We start from the raw sequence: 20,834 nt of genomic DNA, 5'->3' as shown, positions 1-20,834 counted from the left end.
AATTAAAGTTAGCACGAATTAAGCCAATTCATAAAAAAGATGATAGGCATAAAGTAGAAAACTATAGACCTATAGCCTTACTTTCACCTTTCGCAAAAATCATCGAATCAACTATGCAAAAATGTATAATAAGCTTCCTAGAAATATATAATACAGGGTGTCCAATATACAATGCAACCCGGAGTTTGGAATAGTGGAACTTTTGAACCGGAAGCGGTACACAAATGATGGTTATATCAAAATGAAGCCTTATTCATGCATATATTTTTAAACTAGGAAGCAACGATTGAAGTACACTAGGAACCACATAGTGTTGCCAGATGTAACCGAAGGTGTAAATTAATTTTTTTACAAGTTACATAAATTGACTCATAACTCATACGTATGGATGTTCTATCGTTAATTTCTAGTTTGTATAGTTGGAGTAGCTTAGAAACTATGGAATGGAAAAAACAATTTTTCATTTCCACCGATAACTAATCGGATGAGGCCTCTGTAAGAGGTTAGTAGGGGAAAACGTGGTTTTCATAAATTAACATTCTGAATTAGCAACAGTGTTCATGTTTCAGTGTATCGAAAGGTGTGTTAAGGATCTGTCTACATTATGCAATTCCTGAAAACAATGAAAAATGAACTTTGAAATTGTCATGCTAAAACTTTTACTTACATGCACCCGGCAACATTGCTATTCATCACAAGCTGAATTGTCAGTTCTACGGCAGATTCTGGAAGTTCCCCCGTTTTGATTCAATGAATATCAGTGTTGCCGGGTGCATCTTTGTAAGAAAATACCTTAAACCGTCTCTTAAATACAACAGTAACATTTATACATACAATACTAGAAACAAAAGTGATCTTGCAATTCCCATTCATAATACTGCACTTTACCAAAAGGGTCCAAAATATACAGGAATACAAATTTATAACAGCTTACCCATCAACATAAGAAACTCAAAATATGATCACCTTTTTAAACAAAGACTAACAAATTACCTACAAGAACACTGATTTTATACTGTCTCGGAATTTTATGAACATTCACAAGCTAGAAACTTGAAGTTATATGAATCAATAGGAAGGTATTTGTTTTATTATTACATGAATAGTTATTTATATATTATTATAATCAAATATCTTCAATACATGTTTACTAAATACTAAATGAAGATAGCATAATGTGTGAAAAAAAAATATTCTCACACTATGTATAAAACCGGGTAAAGATGTGATATGTCTATGTATAAATATGTATCATGTTAAGACTAATATGATGTATAAGAAACTATTGTAGTAGTTTATTATATAGAGCTTAATATGATTTGACATGTTCTATACCGCATGTGCAAATGTACGATACTGTGATCTCTTGAACGCAAAATAAGTAAATAAATAATTCTCATACTGCCCTTTTAACTTACAGAGAAACGTACCCAATACTATCTCTGTTATTAATTGGTATCACATTAATTAGTTATAAAAATTCGCATGCTGCAAGTAATATAATGTATTAGTTGCAGAAATTTCCTTTTTGGTACTTGGATTGGGACTATATAGATATATTTCAGTATTCGCAAAGCTTGTATTTTTCTCGGTAATTTTCTTTCTATTACCTGTAGTTATGGCTTATCTACTATTTGTATCAATGAATCCGGTAAGTTTTATAGAATGCCAAGGTAGTATGACAGGTAGTGGTGAGTATATTGTCAAGCGTGATTAGTGCAGTGGACAATCATCATCGAAACCGTATGGAGAACGAAACATATACACAAGGGTAAAAGTGATTGTTTCAATATTTTCGTCCAACAATAACAAGACCTAGATCTACTGTGGAGAGACTGTTTGAACACATTGTATAAACACCTTAGTAGAGTTTCAAATCTTTTGAAAATCTGAGTCTTTTATTACTCAGAATTAATTGGGCTTAAAAACATTTGGCCAGAATTAATTGGGGTTAAAAAGCGATCCCTTCATCAAAACTTACAAGGCTTTTCTTCGTTCATGTTTCACACGGCCATTCAGTTTGGGTTAATGTTACCATTGAGTTTTGTAACGGATTCAGAACGTCGATCTTCTGGACTTGCATACCATGTTAAGTTATCTATCTCAAGTCATGGGCTATGTGCTCACATAGCTTTTTCATATATTCCATAGAATTTTGAATCATTACAGGATCCTGTGCAAAGAAAAATGGTTAGAGAAACATCCCACTTTCTTTGCTCAATACACATGGACTGGGAGTCCCGAAGGTATACTATGTACCATGACATTTTTTGGAATAATCACACTACAATCTATGATCTAACATATGACCCTCACCCTCGACTATCACATTCATCTTCCAGGTTTATCATCCGGAGTACTCTCCAATTTTTCAATCGTTTGGAGTCTTAATGATTTCGCCAAGTTGGGTTCCCAATAACTATTAACAATATTGGATTGTTAGACACTGGAGGAAACTGTGAACAATATCATGATGTATTACAGTTATACGAGTATGCACTTGTCATCCTTAAGATTTATTCGAAGGAACATATTAAAATATAATTTAAAAAATAATCACTTAAAATTTAAGCAATAATTTCAATAAATAGAATATGTAAAAATTAGAAAAGTAAACATATTTACTAGTACTTTTATTACATTTTAAAATGTATATTACTTTTTCTACGTTTTCACTTTTGAGCGACGAAAGGAGAGAAGAATGTATGGTGGAAAAAAAAGGGGGGGGGGGAATTCGAAGTTTCAACGGATTTACACGTTTCCTAGCCCCGCACGTATAGAAAAAGTGATTTTTTGATGTCTGTGTGTCTGTTCGTCCGTTCACTCTGATGTATAAGTGAGAGCAAAATAAATGACGGGACTCTTTAATCTGATGATTTTTTTTTATGCCTCCGTTTTCTTTATATGTTCGGAATTTTGGAAGATCACTGCAGGAAAGGTTAATGATAAACATGCTTTTAATCTTTGTATTCGATATTATTTTAAAATAAAGAAATTAGAAGCAGAAGACCTGAATTTGGCTGAAAACACGAAAATTACCAACTCTGTTGAAAAGAGTATTTATCTAGACCCTTCTGGGAATTCTGTAGTTCCACATAGAACTGAGACCTCTACATCACCGGAGAATAATGTGTATTTATATCCACAAACAAAACATTTAATCAAACATTTCTAACATTTCTTGTATCCATGCAGACATAAGAAATTCAGATATAACATGCAAATTCCATATTAATAAAGAAAACAATGGAAATTATCTATCAAAAGAGACTAATTGTAACACGATCATGAAGAAAATCATGCCTTGTAGTAGAACAGACTCAAAACCTGTAAAAAGTCGGTAGCACAGTTGGTTAGCGTGAGAAGGTGAAATCATTTAACAAATGTGAGTGAAGGCTGTTCGAGCCCCGTCCATAGAACCTTTTTTTTTTACTATTATAATTATTATTTGTATGTGAGAAAAATAAAATACTACATATGTTTAAAACTCATCACGATATCGAGATAAGAAAAATGTCGTTCTTCACCTGTATTGTTATTCTTTATTTTTGTTTGCAAAGGTTTCGTAATTATTTTCTGTATGCTTATTGGTACATAAAGAAAGCTTTCCAGTAAATTATATTTCTTAAAAGCAGTATTTAGGGAATTTTATAATCAATTTTAACATTACTTATCGCCCCGAAAAGTATATGATTGTCTCGTTTTGTGGCATCGCTACTTAATTAAATGTATTATTGAACTTTGCCCTCTATCTACGTATTTCATAAGACTTCCCTATTAAATGTTTAAATTTCTGTGTAAACATTTATTGAGGTGAAAGTTCTATAATGCATTTAATTAAGTAGTGACACTTTGAGACGAAACAACATTTTCACGAGACAAGTCGAGATTTTTAGACTGTCTTCTATCGTATCGTAGCAACACTGGTGATGGCACAAGACATTTCTAGTGTATCATCTCGATAGCGAGCAGAGATTTCGGAACGAGATAGGCATAACATGTTCAATACGAGACGCCATTTGCACGATACCAGACGAAATAGCCTACAATCTCGTCTAGTCTCGTGTCGTGGCACAACACTATTAAGTTAGGTAACTTTGCCTTAGGAAAAGTATCAATAACCATCGAAAATATTTAATTAAATGAACAAGTAGTGAACTTCTGACGCATATCGCATTTCGATTACTTTGAACGTAAGTATTCACTAACAATTACAGAAATTTTGCTTTATGACAGGAACGGGAGTATTATTATTATTATTATTATTATTTAAATTCTATGAGCGCTAGTAGCGAAAGATATGAAATTTAGTATATGGTTCATATGAAGAAATTGACAAATATATGTTTCCAATCTACAAAATGATGTTCCTAAAAGCATAAAGGGTGTTTTTTAAAGTAAATAACAGTATTTGCCCACATTTTGTTCCAGTTGAATGTATTACTGATGTTCATATTAAGCAATGGAAAGTGTTTCCAAAGACTCGATTGGTTCAAGATTGGCGTCATGAAACATCCATGTGTTTCGTTTTACCTACGTATTCTATCACCTCTAATACTTTAGCTGATTTTGCGTTTGCCAATAAATATTTCGTAAGTCGTAGAAAACTGAGTCAAATAGACCAAACAAATGTAGGAAAGTACACAATACGGAAAAGAAGAATCACTAGTCAAAAAGTGGCGTGGTATAGTAGTCTACAGAGAATTTAAAAAATCGAATAAGATCTTGCTTAAATAGGTCTATTTCTATGTGATAATTACAGCATTAGGTTGGTATTAGGCTTTTATTATTGCATTTATCTACTTGGTTGCATTATTACACAATTTATACCCTGTAATTATCTCTCGTTATTATAGGCGAAGATAGGTACTCCAAGCTAGCTGATGGGGAGGGTACACCATACCTTATATAAATACTATCACCTGAGTTTTTCTTTTTTGAGATGACACATTAAATTTATTCGTTTATTAAAAATAATTTGTTTGATTAAATATACAGGGTGCTTGAAAAATAACTCCCTAGTTTTAAGTATAAATTTAATTGGGAAATGAATGAAAACTTACATCAATGAGTATATATCATGAAAGAGAATTCCTTCAAGTTTTGCTTAATCTTGGTAGACTTCAACGTGCGATTCACTTGTGCACTACCGGTTTCCTTGAAAGACTTTAGCCAATGACGGATAGTTTTTGCTGTGGGTGGTTCACCGCCATACTGACGTCTAAAATTACGTTGCATTGTTATAAACTGACTCAGTTTTCAGAAGCCAAATAACACACTGCGCTTTCTCTTGCGGAGTACACATTGTTGCTGAGTTGCTCTGCACTGCACGCTTGCCTGGACTGAACTGAGGAAACAGAGGGAAAAAGCAGCACTGGTGTCGTCTCAAGGTCTAGCAGACCTGCCAACTGCAGGGGAGATAAACTTGGAGAGTTGATGAATCAAACACCACAAACTATAATAGTGTATGTCACTTTGTATAGATTCTAGGACACATTAAAACTAGGGAGTTCTTCTTCAAACACACTGTATATATTGCAACAAACCGACAGTTTATATTTTATTTAATGTCAATGAAGAAGAATGATGCTTGTCCTCCATTTGCTGTTTGTTTCTCGACGGACCACAACCTACATGCTACGTATACCACTCTCTTGCGGTACCTCTTTGTACATTGAATTGAGGGTATTGTTGGGCCCATGCATGCACAATTTTTCTGAAATTTTAATCGTTTGTGCACCGTACAATTCTATATATATCCTGTGAGTTCGGAAGCACTTCCGAAAATTCCTTCTTGGTATTGCAATTTTCCCAATTTGTAGTGTAAGTTTACTGCATAATAATACGTATATTTTTTGTTGTATTAGTATAATGATATTTTAGGCGACTTACCTGTTTAAAAGGTTTAATGATAACTTCTTTCACATTTCTTGTCGTACTGGGAGCACTAAATGAATCAGTGTCTTGATGTGTTGTGAAAGGATAAGATTTTATATATAAGAATGAGTTATTTTCTGGAAGAATAGCATCGACTTTTATATTTACTAATCTTTTATTTTTTTCATGTCTCATGTTAAGTTTTATAGAAGGCGTTCTTGCTAAGCAGTAGCGGTTGCCTGCGGCTAAATATTGCCGATCATTGAATGGAGTAGAGAAACTTAATTCAGAGATCAGCTCAGCTGCATACCTGAAATAACAAAGTAATCTTACGTAAGGAAAACAGTATTGAGAATGAGTGTGATAATTTCTTGAATACTTACAGAATGCTAAGGATATACTCTAATGATATAGGGAATCAGGACCTCCGATATTATCAAGTATACATTAAAAAAATGCACTCTAAATCGTTTTCATTTTTTCTATTAATGGTTGATTTTTTTTGACAACACTCCAAATTATTGTTTCTCCGTGGGATAAGTGTCGGTTTGATTTAAATAAAAATAATAGAAACACATTATTATTAGTAACATATGTTTCTTTTGGTCAGACTTTATTTTTATTTAATATTAACTGAAATGTGCCCCCCTTCCCCTAGGATACGAATTTCAATGAAAGTGTAATGATTTGAAATCTGCAATGTTAACACAAAGTATATAAAAGCAGGAGGAACGCTGCAGAGTCGGTAAAGATAATCGACTCTGCAGCGTGGGGTCACGGGTTTATATCCCACCGTCGACCCCCATTTTGTTGTTGATTCAAACAGTTTTGTATACGAGTTGTTAACCGTTAACCAACGAAGCGAATAGCATGTTTGGGAAACAAGTTTGGTACTGTTGTCAAACAACCAACTGATCGCGCGCAAGAGTTTGACCGACCTATGCTAGTGTTGTATGTAATACGTGCTTTTATTTCCATCATTTTGTTGTCCTTCGGCATGTTCATTATTCAACATATTTTTCTCTGTATTTGTTACTATTTTTTCACGTCGTGCACGATTTCTATGTAGTTGCATGTAACTAGGATATAGTACCGTTTGTATCCTCATTTGCACGCCGGTGTGTATCAACGTGTTTTCACCCTTCTTACAATAATTACCAAATTCCAGTGCGATGGATGTACAGTGTCATTTCACCACTAATTTTTCTAGAGAGAGAAAGAGAAAAAAAAGCAAATGGTAGTTGACAATGAGATTTGCACCCAAGACCCCACGCTCCGGAGTTGACTGTCTTTACTACTTTTTTATTGTTCAGGATGTTCGGAACATATTGGGCCTTATGCAGAGTCATTTTGACGTATGATTAGCGTCGTACTAGAAGCCTAACTACTGCGGGAAACATATGTTAGTCAAACTCTTTAGTATAGCACTAATCACGCGTCAGAACGACTCTGCATAAGGCCTATAAAGTCCAGGTTACAATATTACATAAAAATCATGTAGGTTAAGGCAGCGCAGAAGTATAAATCTGTAATATGTGCATGAGATGTATACCAAAAGACTATAATAATCCAAAATTTTGTAGTTGTAATTCTGCACTATCAAGCGAGAAGAAAATCAAGACAAAAGATTTTTTACAAGGGAAAAATATTACACGTAAAAACGTTCGAGAATGTTGTGTTCCTCTACCTGACGCCAAAGTACACCAAAACACTGTACTCACAGACATGCTCAATAACATCATATGTAATGCAGTGTTGCCAACTGACCACAAAATGAAGTTTTGTTAAAAGGCACGGAACACAAATTATGACATCTAGAAAATTTAATTATGAGTAGAACTATACCTGTAAAGTCGTGATGTACAGTGTTGCCAACGTTTGAGGATAGGCCTATATGAATTCCTATATGAATCTCGGATGTAGAAGAATACATACAGTACACAATTCGAAATAGTTGAAACCAAAATATGAGACCACAAGCAAGAATATAATAACTGAAGTTAAAAAATAACGGATAAAGCACAATGTCGAAGCTTTTTTACCAAAGGAAAATGTCAGAATAGTACAGAAACACAGCACATAAGCTGAAATGATCCATATCCTTGGATGACTAAATGGTCCGCAGGCTCGCTGCTGGTGCATATGTTCGATTGCCGATTGGAGTGTTCTGTAACATAGTAGTATTTGAAGTCCTACAGTAAGCTAGATGCAGGGCCGGATTTATGGGGGTCAATTCAGAATTCATATAGACCTATCCTCAAACGTTGGCAACACTGTACATCAAGATGTCACAGGTATGGCTCTACTCATAATTAAATTTTATAGATGTCATAATTTGTGTTCCGTGCCATTTCACAAAACTTCATTTTGTGCTCAGTTGGCAACACTGCATTACATATGATATTATTAAGCATATCTGTGAGTACAGTGTTTTCATACTATACTCTTGCGTAAATGTCATTTTGATTACTTTAATCATATTAAAGTTCTTCCTGTGTCAGTGTATCTTTTTCATTGCTATCTTCACATGATTCTAGATTATTCTTTCCTCTGTAGCTCCTGTTTTTGGGTGTCGGCACGTAAATCTTTGAATTTCTCACTTTTCTTCACTCCTCTATCGATTGTGCATTGTTTGATTGGGTTACGCTACTATCAATATAAGATGTTCCCTTGTGAGTTAGAAAGTTTTTCGGTTGTGTCGGATTCGATGGACCTACCCACATGGGTGCACCCCTGGATCACAAGAAACTAGGAATGTATATAACATTAAGACATATCTATATATACAGTCCCTCTCGATTTGTAAATAATTGAAGACTGTGGGGCTAAAACCCGTCAAGTCCAAAAAGTAATGAAAGTGTAAAAGAGATAGCTTCACAAGGGTTAATTGTCATCCGATTTTATTCACACTTGGCACTTATATACTAAACCGAAAATAAATCGACACGTTTTGTTCTTTCTTTCATAAAATAAGTTGAGCAAAGAGCCCCTTTTCAAAAAAAAAAAAAGTTCCCTTGATTAAAAGGGCCGCATTAAAGAAGCGAAACTGACAATGCAAAGATTACTTCAAAGTAGGAAATACGTGTTTTGTCGTTTCTGCGAGAAAAGGCTACAGGAGGCTATGCCCTCCTTCGAAATGACAAATTTTGCCGAAATTAGTGCAGGCGTCCACAAAGTGAGACCCCGGATCATTTTTTCGGAAACCATGTGGTAGGTGGAAAAATCGACGACCACATATCCCATTATGTTCGTTGGCACACGTTTTGAAAGAACATGTTTTCAGGGTCCCCCACAAGGTCCCAGACGGGTCCAACGCAAATATTTCAAATGGCAAGGGTGGTCGACAAGGATATGGAATGAAAGCTGTTTTAAGTAGAAGAAGATGGAGTAAGTCTCGACTCTCTATGATAGCCCTGTGCAAAATGGCGGCGGTTCAAAATGGAAACACAATCTGATTGAAAAGTCTATCGCCACCTTTATAAATGTGAAGTGGTGACACAGATGTTAAACAGGAAAACACTTATTTTATCATTTTAAAATACACAATGTATTAAGGTATTTAAAAAAATAAGTCCCAGAGTTTCAGACGAGTCCTACTCAAAATTTTCGAATAGCAAGGGGGTAAAATTACGGATCGTTTGAGAGTTTTATAAAGTGGAAGAAGCTGGACTGTCTCGACTGTCTACACCTGTGCAATAGAATGGCGGGTCAAAATATAAACACAAACTTGATCGAAAAGACTATAGCCACTCGTATAGTTCTGAAACGTTGATACAAATCAGTGGCGTGTTTACGATTTTATTTCGGGGTTGTTTTGCTAACTTTAATCATGGAAATATGAAAATTCTGCAAGACATTTCATTTTCTTTAATATAGTAAATAATATTTCGGGAGGGGCTTAAGCCCGAAAGCCCCCTTAAATACGCTGATGTCAAAACAAGAAAGCACGTATTCTATCATTGCAAAAGTAGGGTAACGTAGAGACGACCTAAACCACTTAAAATTTGTTCTGTAAGTGTACGAGAAGAGAGTTATAGATAAGGAATAAACACCTTCTTTACATGAAAAAGTTTTCTAAATTACTAGTCCTGCAATACAGAGAAGGTAGAAAAACAAAATATTCGCAAGACGTAAACACGTCAAAACTATGCAACTGGTGTCTAGGGAAAATTAGATTAAGGTAGCGTAAACCTTCCACCAGGTGAATAAAATGGACGTCATATTTAATAAAGCTCGGCCTAGAGAAACAATAATGTGCCTAAGTACAGGTGACCGGAAATTAGGAAAAACGGGGTTTGTTGTTTCTGTGGGAAAACAGGCTTCTTGTGTTATGTGGGGACGAAATTACGAAATCGAAATTGAACGCAGTAAAATTAAATAGCTCGGTGAATAAACCAGAGTTATTCAAAAAGTGAAACCTGGGAGGAAACAGAAGTCATCTTTGCATCGGCAGAGTTTCGTTTCTTTAATGTGGCCTTTTAATCAAGGGGGACTTTTTTTGAAAAAGGGCCCTTTGCCCTACTTAACATATTTTCCGAAAGAAACAACAACAACAACAACAACAACAAATACGTGTCGATTTATTTTCGATCTAGTATGTGTGGGCCAAGTTTGAGTAAAACCTGACACGATAAACCCCTGTGAAACGACAGGGGTTGGACAAAAAAATCTACAACGTTTGCAAAAGTGTGAAAATCATACCTAGTATGGTTTGGGCCCTCCTTTTGCGTCCAAAACAGCTTGGATCCGACGTGGAAAGGACGTATACAGCTCCTGAATCGTGGTGTGTGGAATTTTGTACCAATGTTCCTCCAGAACATGCTCCAGTTCCTTAAGGGATACTGGTGGAGGTTAATGAGACCGAACACGCCTTTCTAACTCAGACCACAATTGCTCAATGATGTTCAGATCTGGTGATTGTGGGACACAGGGGAGGTGTGATAGCTCCTGATCATGCTCCTCAAACCATGATTTCACCGTTTTTGCAACGTGACAAGATGCCAGATCATCTTAGTAGATGCCATCACCATCAGGGAACAATATTTGGACCATGGGTAGAACCTGGTCCCCCAAAATGGCCTCATACGCCTTAGCATTCAGCATTCCATGCAGGGCTATGATGGGACCTGCAGAAAACCACGATATCACTGCCCATACTGTAATAGAACTACCCCATGCTTTACAGTCGGGAGGAGACAGTCTGTGTTATAGACCTGCGACGGTGTTCTCCATTCGTAAACACGACTGGTTGTTGGAAACAAGGTGAAGGTCGATTCATTGGACCACATTACGTGTTTCCACTGCTCATGAGTCCACGCCTTGTGGTCCTTGCACCACTGGATATGCCTCTTCGCATTTACTGCTGTGACCAGGGGTTTGGCGATAGCGGCCCTGCCATGAATTTTCATTTTATGAAGTTCCCGTCGCACTGTTTTCGATGAAACTGGGTTCTGTAGGCCGGAATTGAGTTCAGATGTAATTTTCATTGCAGTGGTCTTCTTTTTAATTGCTATAATCCGTTTTAATGCCCTCCGGTCCCTATCTGACAGGATTGTCTTTCGACCACTGCTGTGCTTTGCAGACGTCGTTTGCCCATGAATTGTGTATGCCCTCGTGACATTGGACACAGTGCCTTTCGATACCCGCACAATGTTTGCCACTGTAGCTCTAACCAGACGGGCACCAATGATCACGCCTCTTTGGAAGTCTGTCAGGTCGCGCATTTTACCGCACCACTTTCACACCACGACACTCACAGATGAAGTGGTTACTGCTGACGGAAGAGGAAGGTCTACATGACACACTGAAAACAAAAACAAACAAACAAACAAACAAAAAAAGATCGGCAACCGCAACACGTGTCGTACAGTGGAGGGCCAAACTTACGTGTCCTGTATGAAGTGTTTTTAGATTTTTTGTACATCCCCTGTATCTGATTTACACTTTTACTTTTTGGACTTGACGCGATTTTGCCCCGAAATCTTCAATTACCAAGCTCCCACTAAGTGAACCTTATGGTGGACAAACACTGTGTGCATGGGTTTCCTCGGGGTTCTCCCGTTTCCTTCCACTTTCTTCATTCTACCATTTCATTCATTTCTCATAATCACAATCTTTTTTAGCCTAGCCGGCATAACTGTGGGACATAAAAGTCAAAGATTTCATTTTTTGCTTTGAATTTTTCCGTAATTGCATTGAAATCTGGAATAAGTTTTGTTACCATCAATCTTAGATCCGATTCCACATTAAGACGATTTTACTTTAAGGTTTTAATACTGTAAAGAGCAGAAAAAGCGCAGTCGCTAATACTCTCACATTCGATGCGAGCGGTCCCGGTCCCTAGTCGATTCCCGGTAGAGGCACTCGGTCGAAAAAGTGTTTAAAAAAAACTTTTTTCGGGCCAGCCATCCTGAATGAGGCTTTCCTCATTGACACCAGGTGGTACCTAACTTATAGGTCCCAGGCCTCTTCCTTCCTTCTCTTTTCCCGGATAGTGTGCTTGCCGAGAGACATCATCCCTCATACGTGACGAGCTAAATGACCATAGATGCCGAAAACCCAGAAATATACCTCCAAAATCCTCGCCCCCTCCAAGAGCAGAAGAGGTCTGCTCACGTAAGTAAATGGTAGGGAAAGGCATCAAATGTTGCAATGTCTTTTTAGACAATTCTTCATACTCACAGTGCACACGCAACCAAAAGCTACAAAGTTCATTTTCTTTGAAAACGTTTTTCCATGAAGTACTGCAGGATAGTTCCAACAGCTGTTCTTGTATTGTGTTAGAAAGATTCATACCTTGTATGTCATGGATTTGTATTTACATTAGTGAAAGGATATTCAATCCAACCCTTACGAGGTTGTGTGACAGGGAAATATTCTCGAAAACTTGCAGCTAATGCTTTCAAGTGTCCTACAAGTGTTTTGTGCGTTTCAGCAGATTTTTTTTTTTTTCACCTGAAGAATCAATGAAATCCTTGAGCACTGGAAATTATGAAAAGTTATTATTCTGTACTCGTACTGCCCAAAGCCGCAGTTTCTTAATCTTAAAAATACTTCTGGCATAACAGCTGTGACTTCCATTTTATTACATCTCATTTGAAATTTTAGGCGTCGCTGACCCCACTTTGAGAACCACTGTTTGATGACACACACACACACTAACACACACACACACACACACACACACACACACATATATATATATATATATATATATATATATATATATATATATATATATACAGGGCCGCCCACAGGGGGATGTATGGCGCAAGCTGCGCCATTGAGAAAAATTTTGGGGGGGATTTTTCTCTACTTTCGAACTAGCAATTTTACTGTCGGAATAGCATTAAAACACGATTTCTAGAAGCTAATTTTAAAAAATTTTCCAAGCTGAACCCCCGTACACCCTGCTTCGATACTCGATGAATGAAGTACCGCGCAAGTAGCCGTATGAAAGAAAAGGTTGGTTTGTTTTAAGAGAGAAGGGCCACCCACAGGAGGGATGAATGGCGCAAGTTGTGCCATCGAGAAAAAAATTGGGGGGAATAAAAAAATTGGGGAAGAATTTTACTCTAATGTCGAATAAGTAATTTTGCTGTCGTCAGAATAACATTGGAACACGATGCGATTTTTTTTTTTTTTTTTTTAATCTCGAGAATGAATTCCCCTATCCCCTGCTTAGAAACTCTATGAATGAAGTACCGCGCAAGTTGCTATATGAAAGGATGGGCTGGTCGGTTTATCGCTTTGTGGATATATCTGGATCAGTCTGCATCAGTGGGTGAAGAAAGGATTCATTAGGCCTTACAGGTCTTTGTTGAATATGTCTGGTTTTCCATACCAAACAATATTGTACCAGATACTTCTGTCATTACCAGCAACGAGTTGCTCAGCAGAGAGGATTATGAGTAAAATAAAGATTGTAAAAAATAGACTAGGAAACAGCATGGGAGATGTATGGCTCTCCGACATGCTTGTCCTTTCTTCCGAAAAAGACATTTTAGAATGCATTCCCAACAGCGATATTATAGACAAATTTTGCTTTGTTGAGTGAGCAAAGAAAAAAAAATATTACTCTATAAAGGACATCAAGGGTAGGTTAATGTTACCACCACAAACAGTAATAATTTAATCCAACAAAATCATTCCTGTAAAAAAAAAAAAAAAAAAAAAAAAAGTATGACCGGCCTTAAAAAGAAGTGAAATCACAAAAATGAGCGCCAAGTTCTCGTGAACAAGTTACAAACACTCAAGGAATCACTTTCAAATTTAGATTTGAAACTTGCCTATGTTGTCTGTTGAAAATTATAAAGTAGTTTGACATAATTGTGAGCTAGTGGTAACCATACAGACAACAGCCAAGTTTCAAATCTAAATTTGAAGTGAGCCAGTGAGTGTTTGTAACTGTTATCCACCAGAACTTGGCGCTTATTTTTGTGATTTCAATTCTTTTTAAGGCCACTCGTACTTGGCTCTTTTACAGGAATGTTTTTTGTTGGATATCACTTCTTTTTGTAGGCTAATTTCGAGGATAACATTTTCTTTTGGTATCAAACTCAATAACTTGTAACTTGCATCTTACTTTTCATGTACAAGGGAATTATATCAATATTTTGTAAAGAAAAAAATAATACTACTAATTGTAAAAAAAAGAATACCTGTGCCATACACAGTATGTAGAAGTTTTTATACCCTTCAATATCCTTATAGAACATATTTAGTATTGTACACTACCAAGACTACTAATAAAAGTAATGCCATTTTTATAATTACTACTGTTCCTACTACTATTACAAGCATTCTATAATACTACTACAGGAAATAAAAACAACAACAAAAATAACAATTACTAGTACTATAAAAACTACTGCTACACTGGGCAATTGTTTTTAGAGGACTTGAGTTTTGAGGAGGGAAGAGATTATTAGTTTTGGGGGGGAGTGCGCCATCAGCTTTGGGGGGGATGGACACCCCTGTATATATACTAGAAATTTTGAACAGTTTTATGCTCGTATGTGTGAAGGTATTACCATGGTATTCATGGTATTTGAAACTCATTTCGATTACATAACTATTAATACTCTACATATAGCTTACAAAACCTGCCTAATTATAAACTTAAAGGAGTTTTCCACTTCCTTTCCAAGTGACGATGCCAAAAAATCCAATTATAGGGTAGGAACAGGCTCTTGCTGGTCCACCGCGACACCGGGACATGTCCCAGTGCGCCCTCCGAAACATCTCATTATAAATAAAGGTACAAGCTATTTTATAATAAATTCTTACACTTGTTATTCGGAAAGAACCCGTGCTAAGTACAGTGCGCTCTTTAGATAAGGCGCCCTTGCAAAACCACATCAAAGATAAACGGTTTTATTTATTCTTCTGCATGGCACAGTTCTGTACAACGAATACATACTGTTACTTTATAACAGTATGAATACATACTGTTACTTTATAAAGAACTCGTGGAGGGTACAATGCACCCTTTATATAAGGAACCTTTCGAAACCACATCAAAGATAAACGGTTTTATTTAGGCATATTCTTCTGTATAGCACAGTTTTGTAAAATAAGTACATACTGTTGATAAAGAACCCGAGAGGGGTACAGCGCGCCCTCCGAAACATCACATTATAGTTACGTGGTTTTAGTTGTTCTTCTGTATACCATTTCTGTATAGTAAATTCATACAGTGGCTGTTGTAAAGAACCTATGAAGGCTCCGAAATATCACATTATATTTTTTTAAAAAATTCTTCTGTACCAGTTTTGCATTATACATTTATACAGTTGCTATTGGCAGAGAACAGTAAAGAGTATAAACTCTTTTCAAAAAAATATGGGTAAAACCAGTAGGGTCTAAAGCAATTGACATGCAGATCTATTTGGTAAGATAATATAGGATTTTTTCGCGTTGCTACTCATTTATTGAAAAAAAAAAATCAGAAGCTAAGGGCAATCTATATACTGCAGTTTAAGGAATTCAAGTTGTTTAAAGCTCTTTATTTACAAATTTGATTGTTATGTGTTTTAGAGCACTGTTCGAACAATCAATGCCTATTGTATTTCTAAATTATAGCTATATTGATTTTTTGGTATATATTTAGCTTCATTTTGAAAAAAAAATACAGGGACTAAAAACTCTAGTAGACACGCTTTCATAGTTTTAGCTATTTACGTTACTAAACAAATTTGGTTTTAATACATAAAATGACACCCGTATAAATATATACGGGGTGTAACTTAATTAATTAACTTGGGAGGTGATTACTGACACCGAGATAAAACGAAAAGTGTAGACCAACCTGGGTGTAGAAATGCCTCTTTTCGGCGTTTTGATCACCCGAAAATTTGTTGGAAAATGTCAAAACAGCCATAAATCAAGAACAAAACGTCGGATCGAAGTCGAGTAGAAGAGAATGCCCATTATTTTTAGTCGTAGGTTCCATTAGTGTACAATCGGATGTACTGCAGTGGCGGCTCAAGGGTGACTCTCAAAGAAACTTGAGTATTTCTTTGAATATATTATCAAACGTTGAATGAGAAAAAAAAAAACAATCAAGTACAATATTTCAACAATCAAAAGTAATAGTACATCGTTCAAGTTAGAACACTTAGAATTCGAAAGAAAGAGGATACACATATGTGATTGATCTATTTTGTCTTACTATAAAATAAACTCTTGGAAGAAGAATTTAAATAAAATGAAGTCTTTAACGTACTGCTGATGGATGATAAATGAACAGATTCCTGTCGAAGTTACGATTGGAGAAAATGGAAAATGTGAAAATGATAAAAGTAAGTTTGATGAAGATTAAGTTTAAAACGACAGTCAGTCGGCATGTAAAGAAACATAACATGTAGTATCCAAAAATGCAAAGATCATATGTGTGAACGAGTGTACAAGGGATTCTCCACATGACACAGAAATTCCCAAATATTACGTGAATACATATTGGGCAAAAGCAAGCTGCATTAAAGGGTTTCCTCCTCGTAATGTGTAATTCCGAGGGCGAAACAGAAGCAACAAGAATGGGCGAGACACGAGATGTTGTACACGTTGCATAACGATACAAAGTAATTTGTTGGGACAGCATAGAAAAATACTTGATTTATCCGTTAGGTGTATCTTCTTGCAGGGATACTTTTGAGGGGCTTTTCTCCTTCCTTGGAGTTGGCAAACCGCCCCTTACCCCTGAGCTACGAAAAACTTTATTGCTGTTGTGAATATCCCAAAATAGCGTCCTAGTGTAGCCCACTTACATTTCGATTTTGTCAATGCTGGAGAACTTTTCTAGAAGAAAGCTCGTTGTAATTGTATCCAAAGATGGGGGAAAATTTTTTTTGACGTTGTCTTGGAGCTAGATGGAATACTTACACGTAGAAAAGAGAATATGGTACTTTTACATACACGTAGCAGCACCTACGTAGCTCATAGTATACTTCTACTAAGGGCATGATGCTTTGATTGCACACTACGGAACTGTCGTCCCTTGTGTGCCAAATTCGAGTAGCTCGCATAGTTTGTGGGAATCACTTTTGTCATGTGGAGAATCCCTTGTACCCTCGTTCATCATACATGATCTTTGCCGCCTGACTGTCTTATACACAGTCGTTATAAACCTAATCTGGATCAAAGTTTTTTCTTTTTCATTTTCACAACATGGACAAGAAGCTGTTCATTTATCGTCCGTTACCATTAGCCTAGAAGATATAATTGCAATACATTAAAGAATTATTTTTATTTAAATTCTTCCTCCAAGAGTTTATTCTGTGCTGAGACAAAATAGATCAATTACACATGTGTATGTCTCTTACTTTTGAATTCTAAGTGTTCCAACTTGAATGATGTACTATTATTTTTGATTGTTGAAATATTGTACTTGATTGTTGTTCATTTTCCTCATTCAATGTTTGATAAAATACTCGAAGGAATACTCCAGTTTCTTTGGGAGTCACCCTTGCACCGCCACTGCATTATATCGGATTGTGCACTAATGGAATCTACGAACAAAAATAATGGGCATTCCCTTTTGCTCGATTTTGATGCGACATTTTGTTCTCGAGTATGTCTGTTTTTGCAATTTTCCGGAAATTTTCGGGTGATTATAGTTCCGAAGCATTTGTACATCCAATTTGGGGCATACCTCTCGTTTTACCTCGGGGAAAGGAAAAATCAGCTCCTGACGCTTACTACATTAATTTACACTATATATATATATACGTATTCATGTTTGTATTGGCGCCCTTTTGGTAGTTTGTCCACTGCCCTCGTTAGTATCCCAGCACGGGCCTGGGTAGGAAACACGTTACACAACAATTCCCTCGTTTCTTACGGTACTATGTTTTATCACTTATCTTACTCTGCAAGAAGTAACTGTTGGACATTGATTTCGTATCACTTAATTCATGATGTATCCTTCTATTTCGGACGAAAACTTGCTTATTTCAGATCATGCTCAAATTTTGTATAAATTAAACAATATACCCCACTGCTTTAATTTTTGTAATGAACATGTTAAATAAAAAAAGGTAAATGTTAGCATCAAGTACAGAGGTGAAAATGTACTTACATTGCAGTTACTGTGGCATCAATCTCCTGAAATTGACTAGAATTTATTTCACCATCTACCTTAATAACCGATGGAACAGTAACTTGGAATGACGTCATAAATCCTAATTCAGAAGGAAATGTAAGCTCTATCTCAGTAAGATCAATCTTCTGGTACTGAATTGGTTGAATGTCGTGAAATATATTTCTCCCTGCAAGTATTAGAATAGTGTAAAAATGTCAGAACGTTGCCTAACAAGATTGCTGTGAAACCACTTTTTTTTTTTCTAAATCTGCTTCATAAAACAGTATTTTATAAAAATAACGAACAATTTCTTTTCAGAATGTATTTCTAAAATATCTTGAAACTCGAACGACTTTTCTCAATTGTTTACACTGTTAATATATATATATATATATATATATATATATATATATATATATATATATATATATATATATATATATATATATATATATATTGCTTCAGTCTGTTGAGAAACGCGGTGTTAATAACGAAAATTAAAACTTAAATTAATATTACGAGGCTTCTTATATTATTGAAAATAAAGTTTTAAATCAGTCACTTCGAACTGGTTGATGCATGAAGCTGGAGCTCTGTTTTACAAACTGACAAAAGCACAATGAGGAAATGAAGAGAAGGAATGACGTATGAGAGCAAGTGTTGTTAATGTGCTCGAAGTTATGGATCCCCGAGTAGTACGTACAAAAGTAACAACTGCCTTATTGATATTCGTGTTTGACAGCCACAACTGTCCTTTATCAACAATAAATGGTTACTTGAATGAACACGTGTTGAAATACCCGTTCTTCGCACGGAGGAACAAGTTTATGGAAAATAGACCCTTTCATCCCACGATACACGCTTCAATGAAATTGTAATGATAAATATCCGTAAGTTACCCTACTTTTGCCATAAATTTTGAAACGCTCTATCATCCTAGACTACACCCTTTAATCAAAGTGGTATGATAAACTCCCAGCTTGCAGTAGGTAATAACTTATCCAAATGTCAGTTCAAACGGATCAGTTAATTTCCCGACCGCAAAAACTATGAATTCGACACTAATATCCGTCGTTTTCAATTATTTCCATGACGTACTTTTCCATTTCCTAAAAGGTGCTAGGGATGTCTTAACAGACAGTTCTCTTTTGAAATTGTAAATCATATGTATACCAAGTTTGGTTAAAATTGCTTCAGGCGTTCCAGAGTTATGGCCCGCATAATATAAACCTGCACCCAGAAATGTAACGTCGGTTATAAAATATTATTTTTGAAGATGTTAAGAGCCTATCTTGTCTAACAGGCGAACTATATATATCCCAGATAGCACGAATACTTGCGGCAAATTTTTGCATCGTTTAGTGGAGCAAACAATCTGAAAGTTTGCGAAGGCAAAATTTCTTAATATTTATTAAAAGCTTTCAATATGATCTGCAAATTTCCGCTGATTTGTAAAAATAAATTCACCACTGCAATTAACTTGCATCTTTTTTGAAAATATAGCGTTGAAAGTTTGCCGTCGCAAACAGTTTGCAACTCTGTAAAAAAAACTTGTTTCGAAAAACTTGCTGAAAGCAAATATGTGATGATATTACCGAGTGCGCGCGCATCGTACCCGGAATTCACTGCGCTGCATCAACTGTGACAAAACAAGCGGGAAGTGAGAATCGAGAAAAAAACAATACACCAGAGGACTCCAGAATAAATTAACTGGTCTCTTATCAGATGTTTTTATTGACCCAAGCAGCATGACGTTATTTTGTGAATGTGTGTGAGAGTAAGTACAGGGATATGATCGTTAAGTAAATAGATAAATTGCGATATCCTTTGTCTGTGCGTTTATCGTTCGTAAGTTTATCTTTGGCAAGTAGCTAAAGATGTTTAATGCTTGCCACTAAGAAAAGACGGATCCACATTATAAAAATTTTGATGTTTCATAAAGTTAGGTTTCATTTTATAAATTTGCAGCAAACATTTCTTGATACATTTGCAGCAAACATGCTCTTGCGATCGTGAAAACACTTTCTGCAATGTTGCTGCAAACCTTTTAATATTTTCACCAAATTTATCAGCTCATTTTCGGAAATTTTGTCAAAGAAAATTTGCACAACATATTTGCAGCAAAGTCCTGGCAAACTTTCTTACTGTGCAGTTGCAAACATTTCGTTTGTAATGGCAGATGTTTTCATTTTCTGAGGCAAATTTTGCTGCAAACTCAGCCAGCGTCAACTTCGTTATTTGCATTGAACTTTCGGCAAATTTTCTCATTTGAAAAGGCAAGATTTTTGCAAACTTTTTAGTTTGCCTTTCCAAATTTTTAAACATTTTAAAAAATTTTTCTGTGCTATCTGGGATATATATATATATAGTTATAGTT

The 20,834-nt window shown here is 35.8% G+C and overlaps 1 protein-coding gene across 2 annotated transcripts in view; it reads right to left on the bottom strand.

Annotated features, from left to right (window-relative positions):
• LOC145688352 (vitellogenin-like) overlaps positions 1–20,834 on the bottom strand; it is a 303,527-nt gene that overhangs the window by 54,906 nt on the left and 227,787 nt on the right. For both annotated transcript variants that reach the window (XM_081762496.1, XM_081762497.1), the window contains exons 12-13: positions 18,455–18,644; positions 5,893–6,187 (exon numbers count right to left, since the gene is read on the bottom strand). In XM_081762496.1, the coding sequence (XP_081618622.1) occupies positions 5,893–6,187; positions 18,455–18,644 (485 nt within the window). The remainder of the gene's footprint in view (positions 1–5,892; positions 6,188–18,454; positions 18,645–20,834) is intronic.

This window comes from Thermobia domestica, chromosome 6, assembly GCF_964235325.1.
Source record: "Thermobia domestica chromosome 6, izTheDome1.hap1.1, whole genome shotgun sequence".
Lineage (NCBI taxonomy): Eukaryota > Metazoa > Arthropoda > Insecta > Zygentoma > Lepismatidae > Thermobia > Thermobia domestica.
The sequence above is the reverse complement of the archived record's forward strand: the minus strand, read 5'-3'. Positions and strand labels throughout refer to the sequence as shown.